The sequence below is a fragment of the Achroia grisella genome, unplaced genomic scaffold, assembly GCF_030625045.1.
Source record: "Achroia grisella isolate CSIRO2021 unplaced genomic scaffold, CSIRO_AGI_Agris_v1 utg295, whole genome shotgun sequence".
In the NCBI taxonomy this organism is placed as follows: domain Eukaryota; kingdom Metazoa; phylum Arthropoda; class Insecta; order Lepidoptera; family Pyralidae; genus Achroia; species Achroia grisella.
In genome coordinates, this window is record NW_026712783.1 from 613,305 (window position 1) to 631,649 (window position 18,345).

The following is an 18,345-nucleotide window of genomic DNA, read 5'->3' on the forward strand; positions in this document are numbered from 1 at the left end:
CCAATACATATTGTACATGACAACGTCACAGAAAGAATTTACTCATAATCTTAGAACTAATTGCAATTATGATAAAAAAATGTTTCCCTTGCATTTACAGAATACCATTCTACATGTCAACCGACTGCGAGAATCTGCTCAAGAAGTTCCTTGTACTGAACCCAGCGAAGCGGGCGTCCCTCGAGAACATCATGAGGGATAAGTGGATGAACACAGGCTACGAGGAGGAAGAGCTCAGGCCTTACGTGGAGCCGCAGCAGGACTTCAAGGATCACAAGCGGATAGGTGAATATTGCACACGTTCAATTATTATCATCACCATTCTCTTTTCTCTAATGGAATCATATCCCTCGCGTCTTTTGCTTAAACCCAAAAACAATGTAGGGAAGAAGTGCCTTTCCATGACTACAATGAAAAGAGGATGTTCATAGGGACATGAAGGAGTTGGGCCTGTCAAATGTCCTCATTTGACAAGCTTACCAACGAAATGCATGGTGCCTCAAGATTAGGAACGCTGACCGTAACGGGAAGATGCTAGGATGGAAGGAATTTTGTCCTCCGCCTGGCTGGGTACCTGTAGAGAATGATAAGATGAGTGTGAAGTCAGGCCAGTCAACCCATCGTATGAAAACACTCTTCGAACATCATGCTATTGCACTATTTTATTATAATCCAATAAAAAAAATGCTATTATTTACTAACCTGAGAAGGTGTATCCACTGGCTCAGGTCCAGGTATCTATCAAACAATCCCCTCCCCTATATTATAATACTATATTGTTTACTCATGATTAGTATCTTCTGTCACATCTGTTTATGGTGTCAATCAAATAATAAACATGTTTAACAATTTGGACAGAGTTTACTGACATGAACAAATACTTTTTATTAATTCTTAGATATATAGTACTAGTCCTGAACTGACTAGGAATTTCCGTTGTTTTTATTTTCTATGAACCACTTCATGTCGTCATTTTAATGTACTCACTATTATACTTTTTGTTTTTCTAAAAACTTTTTTTCTTATATCTGTTTCTTAATATGTTATTTAAATTATAAATGTCGCTAATTAACTTGTAAATAACAATAATAATTCTCATTCAACTTTCATTATCATTAAACAAATAAAATTAATATAAATAAAATTTAATAAATACAATGATGTTTTTAAGCGTAACGGAAATTAACACATCTGTCACTTGTTTCATAAGAACTTCCAAAAACCTATATTTGCTTTTAAAGTTATTTTATTTCAAAGTATGTTAATAAGTATGTCTCAAAATATAGCTCAAATGGGTACGAGATTTTGGTTATAAATAAGAAGTTAGTTTTATCAATATAACTGAATAATGAAATATATTTTCGATCTTTTTTTGTACATATAAATATGCATATATTATTAACGTCGAGAGAGTTTTACCATTTATTTACCATAAAATTATTTGTCTGAGACACAATATAAATAATGTATTATTATAATACACAGAAAACATCATTGTATTTATAATATATAAAGTGTAGTATAAATATAACATATCGTTCTTATATTCCATGCGCCGCTCCTTGTTAACGGCACAGCGCAAGTTGGTACGTCACGCGATATATTTACCTATATGTGTTTTAGAGGGGATACAATTGAACGTTCTGTCTTGTTGTTTGTCTTTTATTGGCTAGTATATCAAATATTCAGAGATATTTATAGTATTTTTATATTTTATACTGTTTAATATATAAATATTTGAAACTAATGTTAATATATAAATTATATATTAAATATCATTAGTGAAGTTATTATATGTATACATATTACATAATAATATTTTATTTATTTTTAAACCATGAATGGGACTGCGATGAGACAGAATTATGTTCTTTTAATTTGTTATGCATTGTCACGTGATGTTTATGTATTATTTTTTATTAGTGCACGTTAATAATAAGTATAGGGCTTTTTATAAATGTATATTTCTATACTTTTAAATATGGTGCTTAATTGGTATATATATATAAAAGATAAACGAACGCAATATATTTATGATGTGGGCATGCAAGTACATGATTTAATTTTTTTTTTATGAGTTACAAATATTTTGTATGAAGTTCTTTGAATCTCATCTGTGTTATATTGCTGGGTAAAGGGTTCTTCTTTCCAACTCCCAAACATCTCTATACTTTACTTTTATAACTCTATTTAATATGATAGTTCGTAACAAAAGGAAGAAACAGTTCAATATCTAATCTTTAAAATAGATTTGTAAGGAGATCTTAAGGTTTAGAATCGATGATAAAACATTAGTTCGTAGTCCCACCTTCAAACCTTTAGTAACCCTTAAAGTAATGTTAGGGTAAACCCCTAAGGTAATCTTAGGGCGAACCTCGACTTCAACCCCGAGAGAGAGTACTCGCGTATCACTTGTACCTATCTCCTCCGATTGATCCCGCGTCCAATTCAAACAGGGATTGAAATTACAACGGCCTGAGCCGAGGTTCGAACCAGCGGTGCCCCCAAACTAAAGTCTTATCGTCGAATACGACTTTACGAGGCAGGTTGGCCTTTAGCTGCTCTTCAAGTTCTACCGCGGTTTGGAGTGCCATCTGCACTCGCACCCTATCGCCGGTGACGCTGTAAAGGCCTGCTGTAGCGAACAGCATTGGAATAGTTCAGAAACTTTTAATAATCATATTGGCTATTGTTCTTCTTTGGTTGCTTATAATATAAAATAAGTTCGGTATTTGGTGTTTTTTTTTTTATGGTTGGGTTTCATATTTTAATAGGTGATAGTAATGTTTATTTGTGTTCTGTTTACAGAGGCGTTAGTGTGTTTGGGCTACAACCGACAAGAGATCGAGTATTCGCTCGCCGAGGCGAAGTATGACGACGTGTTCGCAACATATTTACTGCTCGGAAGGAAGAGTACTGATGTGAGTATTGGCTTATTTGTTTTCTAAGGTTTAGTTATGTATAAAGCAGCTCTTTTCAAACTACGACCTATCGCTTACCTTTATATAGTATAAAGTGAAGTCATTGCATTGTCTGTTCGTTTAGATCTTTTAAACTATGCGACGGTTTTTAATGCAGATTTTAACAATAGATTTTGTCATTCAAGAGGAAGGTTTACATGTATAAAACATGTAAATTCTTGCGAAGCCGGGGTATATATATAATGTGAATGAAATGAAATATGATGATGAAAATGTAGTATATATATATATATATATATATATATATATATATATATATATATATATATATAACTAGCTACTTACCCCGGTATATACATATGAGGGTTCGTAACGAGAGGAATGCAAGAGTGGGGTATATATATGGGGGTTTATAATGTGAGGAATACGTGAAGTATGATGAGCGGTAAGTGAGGTGTGAGGGTGCGTGTTGCAGCCCGAGTCGGACGGCAGCCGGTCGGGCTCGTCGCTGTCGCTGCGCACGGCCGTGCCCGCGCCCGCGCACCACGCGCCGCCCGCGCACGCAGGTAACGCACACACCGCACTACACCCGACACGACCTACACCACCTACACCACCTACACCACCTACACCACCTACACTCATTACACACGCAGCCGGTCGGGCTCGTCGCTGTCGCTGCGCACGGCCGTGCCCGCGCCCGCGCACCACGCGCCGCCCGCGCACGCAGGTAACGCACACACCGCACTACACCCGACACGACCTACACCACCTACACCACCTACACCACCTACACGACCTACACTCATTACACACGCAGCCGGTCGGGCTCGTCGCTGTCGCTGCGCATGCCCGCGCCCGCGCACCACGCGCCGCCCGCGCACGCAGGTAACGCACACACCGCACTACACCCGACACCACCTACACCACCTACACCACCTACACCACCTACACGACCTACACTCATTACACACGCAGCCGGTCGGGCTCGTCGCTGTCGCTGCGCACGGCCGTGCCCGCGCCCGCGCACCACGCGCCGCCCGCGCACGCAGGTAACGCACACACCGCACTACACCCGACACCACCTACACCACCTACACCACCTACACCATATATAGCCGGTCGGGCTCGTCGCTGTCGCTGCGCATGCCCGCGCCCGCGCACCACGCGCCGCCCGCGCACGCAGGTAACGCACACACCGCACTACACCCGACACGACCTACACCACCTACACCACCTACACCACCTACACGACCTACACTCATTACACACGCAGCCGGTCGGGCTCGTCGCTGTCGCTGCGCACGGCCGTGCCCGCGCCCGCGCACCACGCGCCGCCCGCGCACGCAGGTAACGCACACACCGCACTACACCCGACACGACCTACACCACCTACACCACCTACACCACCTACACGACCTACACTCATTACACACGCAGCCGGTCGGGCTCGTCGCTGTCGCTGCGCACGGCCGTGCCCGCGCCCGCGCACCACGCGCCGCCCGCGCACGCAGGTAACGCACACACCGCACTACACCCGACACCACCTACACCACCTACACCACCTACACCACCTACACGACCTACACTCATTACACACGCAGCCGGTCGGGCTCGTCGCTGTCGCTGCGCACGGCCGTGCCCGCGCCCGCGCACCACGCGCCGCCCGCGCACGCAGGTAACGCACACACCGCACTACACCCGACACCACCTACACCACCTACACCACCTACACCACCTACACGACCTACACTCATTACACACGCAGCCGGTCGGGCTCGTCGCTGTCGCTGCGCACGGCCGTGCCCGCGCCCGCGCACCACGCGCCGCCCGCGCACGCAGGTAACGCACACACCGCACTACACCCGACACCACCTACACCACCTACACCACCTACACCACCTACACGACCTACACTCATTACACACGCAGCCGGTCGGGCTCGTCGCTGTCGCTGCGCACGGCCGTGCCCGCGCCCGCGCACCACGCGCCGCCCGCGCACGCAGGTAACGCACACACCGCACTACACCCGACACCACCTACACCACCTACACCACCTACACCACCTACACGACCTACACTCATTACACACGCAGCCGGTCGGGCTCGTCGCTGTCGCTGCGCACGGCCGTGCCCGCGCCCGCGCACCACGCGCCGCCCGCGCACGCAGGTAACGCACACACCGCACTACACCCGACACCACCTACACCACCTACACCACCTACACCACCTACACCACCTACACTCATTACACACGCAGCCGGTCGGGCTCGTCGCTGTCGCTGCGCACGCAGGTAACGCGACCACACTACGCTACCCGACCTAAACTCGTTACACACGCATCCGGCGCCTGCCACCTACCGACCTATACACGGGCAGGCGAAACTCTCTTACACACACATTCCATACAGGTGAAATCTACAAAGTTCCGCATGTACAGACACGAGTCGTCGTACGAAAATCAAATACGATATATACTATACACTATAGACATACACGAACTACGTACTACTCACACATTTTTAATTAGAATTTTATGTCGTCCCTTTTACTCCTTCTTAATTGAACAAAGATGGCACTAATTGTAATTCTCTTAAATTTGTATATTGGCACAATCCGATATCGTTTATCCGATTACTCGACAGTAAAAGTTTTGGTAAAATTTGTAAAGCAAAGAATTTGAACAAAATAGAGAACGAAACTTGCGCACTCGACGGCACTGTTGCTGCGCAAGTCTCAGAATTATGATCAAGTTTCTTTGTTCATATCTATGTTACACTTCGCCCTGAATGATGATCATCTGAATGATGCTCCCAGTTAGTTGTTTATTGCACTTTTACTTGATTTTTTGCAAGTGAAACTTCAAGCCTTTATTGTTGTGACCGAGTTCTGAGGAAAATAGACCTTATGTTTATGCTATAAAGTTTATTTTCGTACCGCACGCATCAGAATTCGAGCACCCTTCCCTTCGACGATTTCAGTCTCATAAGGAATTTCGAGATATGTAATAATACGCGAACTGCCATAAATTTGAGTGAATGTACGAAACAATTCTTTTGCCTGTATTTCTTGGGGAATAAACTGTTGTAAGTAAGAATTTATAAAAAAGAAACAATAGAGCGCGTTTATACTTTTAACAGATGTTACTGCTAAATATAAATATGAAACTGCTAATCTTTATTTAGTTAGTTCGTTTAAACATGGCCGTAATCAGGGATGGGGGATCTTATAAATATTTTGTAATTTATCAATTTAATTAGTTTTTAAATAATCATTATTGTATATATAACAAATTTACGATATGCTTTAGAAAATGCTTAATGTACTAAAGCCGAGAGGGCTTGGGCCTATCTATTAAATTATTGCAGTGCTGTTGCGTTGATTTCTGACTACGCTAAAGAACTTGGCAATAATAAGTACGTGTTTTTTAAACAGTATAATATTCTTGGATCAATTTTTATATTACGTAGTTATTACCTTCAAGTTTAGCAGTTTTTCTGTATAAATCATAAATCATTGATAGGGTACTATCAAACATAACTGACACATCTTGCTTTTACGTAAAATGCCTGGACACTGGCAATGAAGTGGTCCAGAAGATACATTTTTTTGCTATTATAATATGGGGTTCGCTGAATTCACAGCTTCTAACTGGGTTAGCAGATCAGTGATCGCAGATTTAAATATCATACATATAATAAAAATACCATATAAATAATTAATTTTAAAGAAACTAATGTGTGCAAAAATTAAAAATAACCTTGTGTTTTTACGAATACTTATAACAAAAATGTTTTTAAATTTTGTGTCTGTTGCTGTGCGTTTATGCAAGCTAATCTCAGAAATCTATTAACCGATTTACATACGGATTTTGCTGATCTTGTAAAATATTACGATTGGCGTAATATTTCGTGTTTGTTTCATAATAATTAAATATGAAACACAAGTTAAGACGATTTATAAAAATACGGGCTAGTGACGCGCAATAAAACTCAGGCACAGCTAGTAAATATTTATTTTTAATCTAATAGACTTCTTGACTAGTTTTCTTCTGTGTGTTATTGCAAAATCCGGTCACTGATCAATCATACTCATAATATGATCATCCTTATGTGATACTGTCGGTTATGCCATCCGTTTAGAAGTTACTTTCTTATATCGCTTTATATCTTTACTGTGTTTATGTGTGCTTGACGTGTCGTATACCGATCACATGGAGTAGGTGTTCATGTACTAACTAAAAAATTAGAAACGAAACACGTGGGGCATACCGGAGAGGTAAAGGTTCGATGAGTGGGCCGCGTGAGATGCGATGTCGGGGCGAGTAGGGGACCGGCAGGTCAGTGGGGGGCGAGGAATGAGGAGCGAGGAGCGAGGATTGTGGGGATGTGATCGGTGTACACGGGAGGCTGCCGCAGGGTGCGGGGGCTCGCCGTCTCACCGCGGGGTGCAGCGCAGCATCTCCGCCTCCGCGCGCCCCGCCGCCTCCCGCCGCGCCTCCTCCGGCGCTGAGGTGCTGCGGACCCAAGGTACCCCCCACACCCCCACACGAGACAGCCGCCACCCCCCTGCAACCACCCTATCACTCTAATTTAGACCCTATAGTCTGTTCTTTAAACTCGGAGACTAATTTGACATTATCTATTTTGCCAACTTTTTGCACTTTTTAAGTTTGTGGTCCTGACGGTAATTAGAATAGAAGAAAAAGGAGTATAGCTTTGAAACTAATATTTTAAAATAAATAGTTACGATTAAACAAATCGTTATCGCAGGTACGGCACTATTCCACTGCAGCTGGAAACATTTTACATTTACAATTGTCAATTTAGTCTCCGAGATTAAAAAATAGACTGTAACTACATGCGTACGGTTAACACTGAACTGCATTAAATTAAAATATATATATTAAATCGATTTTTCAGAATTTCTTTGAATCAATCGGTTCATTATTAACCGCACGTGTTTAATTAATAGTAGTAATTTCTGTGTAGTAATACACTGAGAAGTAAAAATCGATGATTGTGATATTACTTCATGTATTACATCTTACATAGAGTAATATCGAAATTACTGTTAATTTAAATTTATTGCTTGTTATTTTTGTAAGTATTCTATATTTGAGTAGATTTTTTATGCATATATAGGGTAATGGTATGTTTGTGTGAACTTATTTCCATGTAAGTAATTCATTAATGTTGGTGAATGAATATTGTTATGCTGTAATATAATTTTGTTACTAATTGCATATGTATCATATTGTTCACAGCGTTACTATGACACATCGCTTTTGGATACATATTAGATCTATTAACTATCTTACTAACTCAATTAATAACGATCATAAACTATTCTCATAAAGTTGTAACTTTATATCTATTTTAAATAAATAATACTATGATTAAAGTTAAATTTAACGAAATTGACAGTTGATATAATACTACTTCATTAAATGTGAATTTTCACTTTATTGTTGTTATTAATCAGAATTTAAGAAACTTTAGAGGGATAGTTCTTGATTAAACTCCACAATAACACAAGTCATTGCCCCCGGTTTTCAATGGACATTAGATTATCATAGATCATTTATATTATTGAAATCGTTAAAAAAAGTAATTCTTGAACAGTAGTTTTACATAAAGTATTGCACGCACTCTCTAACAAATAATACCTAATAAAGTTAAATATGATTATTGAGTTATGAGCCCAAAAAAAGGTATTTTTCATTCTGATATCAAGTTGGTGTAAGGGCAGATATAAATGAATATTTTTATGTAAATTGCATGACTAACAGAAACAATGTCGTGCATATACGTCCGGGAATGATATTATAAAAAAAATAATATAACATTTATTGGCAAAAATAGTTAGCGGTTTTCGGACTAAATTTTAGAAATTATCTTGGTCGAAGGTCAGTAGAAGCATTTTGAAGACCCCCACCTCTGAGTACGACCCTGTATTACCTTAAATAAAAGAACATTTTTTTTCACAACTTTAAATTATTGTACGTATTAACAGTGAGTGTTTAATTGGATTTTATACTTAGTATAATAATAATTAAAATTGTTAATTTTAATTATAAAATTATTAATTTAATTTGTTTATTAGAATTATAAAATTTTATAATTAAAGTTAACAATTTTAATTATTATTATAACCACCCGAGTTTCAAGGTTTTCAACAAGTGTAAAATCCAAATGTCCATCCAAATTGTTAATTAATAAGTCAGAAGTATTGTCAACTGTTGACATTGTGGCGAAAGTACGACTTGATAATCCCAGATTTCGATAGATATATTGGAATCCAAAGCAGCATAGGGTAAGCCTACCGTTATTTCATGTTAATTAAATTTTGTATTGTTGGTTCCACCGGATAATCAGTTATAGAAAATAAATATTTTCTATCAAAATTGACTGTTTTTTGTTATCTGTTGTTATTTTTTGTAAATTTGTTATCTGTGTACAAATAGTTGTTGTTTTATAAATATAATTTATACCACCAATACCAGGGACGTACTCGGAATAATTGTTGGGGTAATATGACCCCTATAGACATTGCACGCGCCATGTGTAACTACGAACTGTTCGTGACTAATACAGTGTGGCGAGCGTCGACGCGTGTTGTAATAAGTGTTTTGTGTTGCAGTTGGCACCACAACGACTGCTGCCAACAACACCACTGCTACTTCCACTACGACTACGTCAAATTTCAAAAGACAGGTATGTTTTTTAAAGAATGCGATCTGAGTTAATATGAAAAAAAAATATTGTCCCCAAAAATGGCACTACGTTGAGCAAGTCACCCGGAGGTTGTTGCCCCCGGAATTGTTGCCGGGGCTAAGTGGTTCGCCCTTAACCCCAAACTTTACCTCCTTAGGGTGATGTCAATAACCAGACAGTCAGTTTTTTCCTGGGTTAGCTGTATACGAATGAAGTAGATAGATAAAATTTTTGTGTGTCATTTAACCCCGTCCGCGGCTTGCTGTGGCCAGTCGGTACAACACAGTATAAATTAAAAATATTGTTTATATCAGTTTAAAAATAGAAGTATATTATTAATATCGCTTTTGTAATGAATGTTTATGTAAAAAACGTAAATTAAAAGGAAGTACCATTTCATTTTATATTGGAAAATCTCTAGGGTACTGACGTGGGGGTAATTGGGAAGGGGTCCCCTTGGGAGTGATCACAGGTTAACTTGGCAGGTTATACAAATTCTATAAATATCTAACATATAAAATTTATCGTTTTTAAATAAATGATGAGGGTATATATATTCTTTATGCCATAATCTCACACACGCCAGTTATTTGATAACTATAAAGTTTATATGCTAGATAATCTGTAGATTTATAAGTCGCACATGAATTAAATCCCAGGATTTAACCAGCTAATTCATCTAAGCTGTGAATATCAAATCATGTAGGACATTTTAGCCACTTATGAAAGTCAATTTTTTTGTATTGAAATTATTTGTCCTATCGTAACATATAGCATATTTTAGTATATATTATAATAAGCGTTAAGTGACGTTTTAGATTTTATAGTTTAAAGTAAAATTGCATCGTTTCCAGAACACAATCGACTCCGCGTCAATTAAGGAGAATACGGCGCGAATTGCTCAGATGCAGGTTTGTTATGCTATATATATATTAACTAACGGTGCAGTTAGCTGTACGCCAATTTTATCTTCATGTTTCTATAAAGTTACATTTATGTATTTTTTCATAGGTTTATTGTAGATATTAGAACAATTATTTATGTTACTTACTATATTTCACACGGGTTATTATTATTTTTTTTATTAAATATTTGTTTTTTGACTATTAAGTTAAATACCTGGATATGTTTTTATGACGTATTTCAGCCGGTGAAGTAATTTTACTGTTTCGATTTAAATAGTGAGATTTATCAGTGAAATTATAAAGTAGGAGACGATAGGGGGAATTGCGGATGATTGTTAGTCCGAGTTTACCCCGCGTCCGTAATTCCCCTACGGAGTTCGTTAGTAATGGAAATGTATGAGGGTTTTAATGGGAATTCACGTCCACGGTCCTATTCATGTCGTAGGCGAAGTGACAGTTGTCACATAACATCAGGTGATGTGTTTAAGTGCACGTGTCCTCGTTTCGAGTACTAGGAGCGGTGAAAGTGCAATTTATGCTCTTCTCCTTGTCTCGAGTGGTTTCTTGGTCTCATCTGGTGACAATTTCAGGTACAAAGCGGCCAGACGCGGCCGACGAGCGCGCAACCGAAGCTGGAGCCGCGGTCACGTACACTCACCGGCGGCCCGCGGAGACTCACGCAGGACGCCGCCCCCGCCGCCCCCGCCGCCCCCGCACACGACGCGCCCAGGTACACCCGCCCACAGCTACACCCGGCCACACTCACTCGCGCAGGACGCCGCCCCCGCCGCCCCCGCACACGACGCGCCCAGGTACACCCGCGTCTGATGTTACCCCCACGTGTTCATCTGTCCCCGCAATACAGCTCTCTCGGCGTCCGAAGTTACCCCGCGTTTGCGACTCTCCCAGCGTCGGCAGATCTCATGCGTCTGCAGTTACCCCCGTATCTGCAGCTCTCCCAGAGTCGGCAGCTTCCTCCGTTTATACTGTTACCCCCACGTCTGCAGTTCTACCAGCGTCTATAGATCCCTCCGCATGCTGCAATAGAACTCGCTCACACTACAAGTACCCGTACGTATGCAGGTATCGCTTACGAGTCCAACATAATTGTCGCAGTGACTTCCATCTGTCTACATAAAGTGTCAGTAAGTATATCATTCAATTGGACGATCAATACAAATTCTTGAGGACTGACTATAGTAACGAAGCAACAATGTCTACAAGCAGTCAGGTAACGTATTGTTGTTTTATATATAGAAATTAATCTACATCCAGAACTACAATATTTAGTAGGATAGTTTTTTTTATGGATGAATATTTACTGGTGCACCAACCTGTGCTAACAGTATACGCTAGACTAGCACCAGTAGAAAATGTTAGAATGAGTATGAAATATGAAGGTCCGCGTGTTGATCAACCTGATATAAAATTGTGTCATTAGTCTTCATTACCCCCAGTGGGGTAACTACAGGTATTGTTAAAAATAATTGTGGTGAACTGAACACTTCATATTTCACAGTGTATATGTGAATACAACGTTGAAATAGGCGAACCCATCGCCGTCTCTCTGATTAATTTTGAAGTTTATCTACAGTCGGCTCTATTATGCATCTTTATAATTCATAATGATTATTTTGCAGTGGTTACCAATTTTATAGTATATATTTCGATTTCGAGGCGTATTTAATATTTAGAAACTATTTAATATGGTATACTTATGAATTTATTAATGTCCTATGTAACAGTATATACTATGTTACTTCCAATTAACCAAGTCAATATCGAGACGGGCGACCGACACGTGCCAGTGATCGAATAAACTAACCGCATGCAATATTACACGCTACCGGAACAGCGCGGTGCAAGAGAATAAGAACGGAACGGCGGCGAGCAACGGTAGCTCGGGCGCGGGTAAGACGCACGTCAAAAGCGCCTCCGTGTCGTCCGCCAGCGGAGCCCCGGCCCTCGCCGGGGACGCGCCCCACGCCTCCGCCCGCGACCTCGCCACGCGCCCGAGGTAGCCCCCAGAATAGTCTGTCTCCATTATAGCCTACTAGCCTCAACACGCAAGCTATCTCAGAACGCACTTATGTATATTGTAGCCGGAAGAATCGACTTGAAGACGTTTTGCATTTGTAGTAGTCTTCTTTCATGTTAACGGTAAACCTAAATATGTTTAGACCAGAACTTAACGTTGCAGAATCTTAGATGGATAGACTGCTAAAGATGAGATGGTAAGACAGTAAATAACTAGACGACTGCACAGGGATGGAAGAGAAAAACGCCGACCCCAAATAAATGCGATAAATAAAAAGATTATTTAAATTATTAACCGGGTCTTAACACGAATAATTTTATGGCAAATAAAGGTATTTACCTCTCTCGACGTTTCGACTAGGTTGCACTAATCGTGGTCACGAGCTGACTGAAAAAGATGTTGATGATGTGTGACTATCTCACACTACTACAGATGCAATCTCGTCTTCAAGCAGATTTACCTGTACATTAACGTATCTAGAGACGGTTTATACATAACTTGGCCATTCAATTTTCTTTTTTTCAAAGTGATATATGTAAAAAACAAGAACATGCATTGCTTTTTTAAGAACGATGGCTTTATAGATATAAACGATTTTAAATTTTAAACATAAGTTCATAAGGAAGTAAATATTAGTTCCTTATTATTTGACGGTAGCTTATTTAAGTTTAGAAAATGAACTTTTGTTAAAAATATGCCATCACTATTTTATTAAAAAAATATACTAATACTTTTGTCTATTAATAAAAATATTAATAATTTCCTGAATATTGTTTATCCCATAATCGCTCTTGCGATAACAAAAACATTGTATATATTATATATTATATATATGTATATATTGTGCTACATACACAATTTATAACATACATTTTTAATGCATTTCCAAAAGAGAATTAAATGGCTTTTTACTTAAATTATTATTAAATCGAATATTTGTAGAGAATCTCGAAAAGTATTCTGGCTATATGGAGCAGAACTAGATATATGTGAAAATTGGCTTCAATTGATTATGGACGAGGCAAAAATCTAGTTTGTTGCTGGTATATTTTGATTCAATAGCAACGTATGGGCTGCCACACTCTGCACGCTGTTTATTTATTTCCGCTTACCGCTTTAACGGTAATTTACCGGTAATATAATCGGTATTAACCGGTAAAGTTTTTAGCACTCACGCTACTCAACGGTCAAGCTTATTTCGTTTGTTTTTATCTTCTAATTAGAATAAAACTATAGATTTGTAGATTATCTCCTATGGCATATAGTAAAAATAAAAAATGTATTATAGTTTTTTAACAGTAGTTGAGCTTACGGAGTTTTCTTTTTAGAACGTGTGATATTTTTGTCTACTCTAACATTTTTTTATTCTGTGGATTTGACTTTATAGCTTTAATTTATTCACTTTCGGTATTTTCGCACTTTAGCTTTGCCTTAGATAGATCTTTGGTCGCTTTGCAGAAGGAATTGGATGTGTTGAGTAATGAAAAATTTTAACCACATGTATTATTATGTATGTATTTTAATTTATTCAGACACCAATACAATATATCTAAAAATGTATACGAAAAAAAAAATCAATCATATGTAGTTACTTGTAGTTTGTTTTTCTATCTTCTTTATTAGTAATATAGAAGTATGGTAAAGTATGGTAGAAAATTTTGTTATAGTGTTGTAGCTAAAATTGTATATTTTATTCTAATTATAATTGTTGTATTTGTATATATTTTATTTAAATTTAGAATACACATTCTAAAATTTTAATCTGTAAATCAACAAACATCCTATACACATCATTGGATGTAAGCAATTAAAGATTGTATGTAGTTGACATAAGGTATATATTTCAGTTTAAACTCTACGGGCGGTACGACAGCGGCTGCGAGCGGCGCCCGCCGTGACTTCCCTAACCCGATGGTGTTCCCCAGGAATGTGCCATCCAGGTCCACCTTCCACTCAGGTAAGTCAATCTTTATGATGTCACATGCATTTCAAGATATATAAATCTCAAGTATACGCCTTTCCTGATAATAAAATGTTTAAATATGGTTCTTAAGGTGATAGAGCATCCTATTTTACGTGTAAAACTCAAATACACATTTTAAAATATCGAAGCTAACAGCCGAAAATCAAGAAGATTTTGTAAAAAACAATTAAATTCAAATATCTCGAAAACAGTCAGATTTAGGATTGGGTGTCTCATAGTGAAATCTGTCAGAAATTATGTAAACTATACGCCCTTAACAGGAATAGGTTGACTTAACCAGTAACCCTGTATATTGGAATGCTGTATTCATTACGGTATAATAATAATAACGGTATTATCAATATGACTAGATATATTGATTTAATTTTTTTTTTGTAAATATCATATTATATATTTGTTTAATACAAATGTTTGTTTCAAACAAGCTATTAGACCGCTAGACCACCGAGGTCGTCGATAATCAATATGACATTTGTTTAAGTAAATATCATTTGTTTAATAAAATTTCAAACAAGCTATTAGCCCCCCTGATCGTAAGTAGTTAAGTGGCTGCTAACGCCTATAGACATCATTTTATCATACATATGCCACCTGTGATACTCATGTGTTGTCATTCCGGTGGATTATTATATTATTTTTCCGTACCATGTGATTTGTTATATCTCTACACCTCAGCCGTGAACGGAAATATAGCTAACAATGCAAACAGCTTGGCTGTAGAAATAGGTGAGACAGAGGTAATGGCAGATAACTTTATACAGTCTACTTCAGATCTATATTATTCGGGAGATGCCCTTTTATGGCATCAGCTGAGGGATTTTTGATATTTTAAATATATTAGACATGGAAATATATAGACTACTTGAACGCTATGTTATTTTTTTTTTTTTATAAAAATTTACCAGTTGAGTTCTTCGATTAAACGGTACGGATAGTGATAAAGAAATACTATATAAGAGGCCGAAAGGTCCCATAAAAATGATGCTGTGGACGATAAGAAGGTGCAGTTCCCAATATATATATATATATATATATATATATATATATATATTACAACGATACAGTCCTCTTATTAAAGAACCCGTTAAGCTACACAATAAATATTTTGTTATTTTTATTTTATTTGCTAGTATGAATGGATATATAATATTTCCAGGTCAAACGCGGTCGCGTGGTGCGAGTGCGGGCGGAGCGTACGGCGACGGAGGCTCGCCTCATCAGGCGCGGCCGTCGTTCTTCTCCAAGCTGTCGTCCAGATTCTCCAAACGGTAAGTTTATCACTCGCCACCGGTTCATTAATGTACACGGTTCAGGGAATTTGAACTTATTGTGACTTATGTGTCAAGTGTAACATTGTATATATTTATTGTAACATTGTATAGATTTACTGTAACGTTGTATATATTTGTTGTAACTTTGAAAGTTTTGTTGTTATTAAAAATGGGTCATCTATTTATTAATCTCATAACACTAAACTAAATGTTAATATACACTCGTAAATATATTTGAGTTAATTTTGTAGGAATACTTGAAATAAGTTGAGTATTTCTAATGGTTTCCTTGCCGTATATATATAGATATCTTGCAAAGTACTGGAGGTAAATGGCAAAGATACATGCAATTTTTTACAAGAACAAATAAATAATTAACGTCAACTGTATATTTGTAAGAAGGAAATAAATTCCAAATAAGATAATTACTCACAAATATAAATATCAAATATTAATTGATTTAGTAGCGTAATTAAATAAATTTATTTAATATTACAACAAAAATGTGTGTTACGATACGTTATAAATGAAATGTTACAATGTTACACAGTAATATACCTTTAACATATTTACAATCATACGTGACTAACCTATACATAAACTATGCATAATTTCAGTATTAACATCAATTCATATGACTTAACAAATAGAATATATATCTTTTTATATTTTCGTTGATTCCCATAAGCTGCGACGCTTTATGCTCTACTGCTAGTTGTAACATACTCATTTCAAAAGGCTTCTTGTGTAGAAAAGTATTATTAACAATATATATTTTTATTGAACTGTAAAAATATATAAAAATCTGTTTGAAAAACTAAATCTATATATTAGTGATTGTTTTATAGAGTAATAAAATATATTAAATTTCTTGGAATGTCACAAAAAGCCATTTGTACATAATTAAAATTGGAATATTATATCTAGTTCAGAATATCATTTCACTGCTATGCATCAATGTTAGCAGCTCACAGCTTGCCATGCACCTCTATGTCTCATATCCCACTGATACTACACAGTAAAATCTAAGTATAAACAATTCAATGGCAGTTAATTTTAGTGCCCAATGTCTGTCTCTAAATATTTTGTTACAATTGTCTAAAAAGGGTTGTGGAAAAAGACTCGTTGAAAATATTTCTTTATATATTTTATGAACAGTAATAAAGCTCCTATTGACTTTTTCTTAAATAAAATATTTATCATAATTTCCTCTTAGAAAAACACGGTTTTTGTCGAAAGCAAAATTACGGAAGTATATACATTTTTTTATCTTTTCTATTAAAACTTCTGACTGATAATGTATCGTATTTTGTAAGGTATACAGTATACATTCATAATGTCAAAAGGAGCTTGTGATTTGTTCACGATATGATCTCTTTATGTAAATAATATCAACACCATTCGTAACACACTGTTTTTAACTTATCACTTGATTAACCCATTCGTTCTGTCTCTCGTCTTGTTGATCTCATTACTATATGTGTTTATTTTCACTTTATCGAATGATGCTAAAATTGTCTCCCTCGACAAACTTCCGAGCTCCGTTTTATTTTTTTCTTTTTTATTCTCGCGTCAATACAGGGGATGCACGATGCTAAAACCTCCCTATACTCCTATTTAGTAGACATATACGTTCGCACACATCGATTTTTATTAATATATCGCTACCTAATGCTGCCGCGCGTTATTCAGTTTTAAATACAAGGGTATATATCAAGATAATCAAAACAAAAAAAGCGGTAAATAAGTATGTTAATCGCTTTTCACCGGTTTTGCGGTATAGTCTGTTATTGTTTTGAAATCCTGACGTCACTATCCGAATACTACCGTTCGACCGTCTTAGTAGACACAATAGTAGACAAGCATGATGTATTCCCCTACCTGTGCGTATGAAAATGCTATTTTTTTATTTTGCTAAATGACAGTGTCAGCTATGGCAATACTTTTACGCTTTGAGTGTTGTCTGTAGTGCTTTATTAACGACTAGTACAATGTATTTCACGGTTTTTACCTCGTCCAGCTGAGAGGTGTACGGATTTTTATTTTACAACATCTCTCGTGCATCCCCCGTGTTACGATACCATTTATTTTTACATTCCTATAACCGTACGCTTCTACTAACGAATGTCGACGGTCGCGACACCTACAGTTCGTGCTTAGTACCAATTTCACTGCGTAGTCTATCCACAACCCTTTAAGTGAAGTTAACAACGTGACGGTATAAAAAAACGGAGGGAGTTAGTGTATAGTATTGTGCATCTGTGTTGCGGCGCGAGAAATATTTAGGGTTGCCGTATTTAAATATTTTTATATAAATTTTGACGGAATCTGGGAATCCTTAAGGCTCTGTCATGACGTATTAATGATTTTAATTCGAGTTATATTTATCGTACGTATAAAGAAACACTAAAACTGTTTTACATTATATTCAATGCCATTATGGTATAGCAATATAAGTTGTAAATCCTTTCGTTAAACGTATGGCAACCCTACAAGTGAAAGTCAAGATA

At 37.7% G+C, this 18,345-nt stretch overlaps 1 protein-coding gene across 1 annotated transcript in view; it reads left to right on the forward strand.

The window, feature by feature from the left end:
• The window catches only part of LOC131843349 (MAP/microtubule affinity-regulating kinase 3-like), a 101,993-nt gene that overhangs the window by 69,876 nt on the left and 13,772 nt on the right, over nt 1-18,345 (forward strand). Inside the window, exons 9-18 of the mRNA XM_059191977.1 lie at nt 101-285; nt 2,809-2,921; nt 3,397-3,502; nt 7,343-7,450; nt 9,564-9,637; nt 10,492-10,548; nt 11,133-11,272; nt 12,398-12,559; nt 14,428-14,537; nt 15,721-15,832. Of these exons, the coding sequence (XP_059047960.1) occupies nt 101-285; nt 2,809-2,921; nt 3,397-3,502; nt 7,343-7,450; nt 9,564-9,637; nt 10,492-10,548; nt 11,133-11,272; nt 12,398-12,559; nt 14,428-14,537; nt 15,721-15,832 (1,167 nt within the window). The remainder of the gene's footprint in view (nt 1-100; nt 286-2,808; nt 2,922-3,396; nt 3,503-7,342; nt 7,451-9,563; nt 9,638-10,491; nt 10,549-11,132; nt 11,273-12,397; nt 12,560-14,427; nt 14,538-15,720; nt 15,833-18,345) is intronic.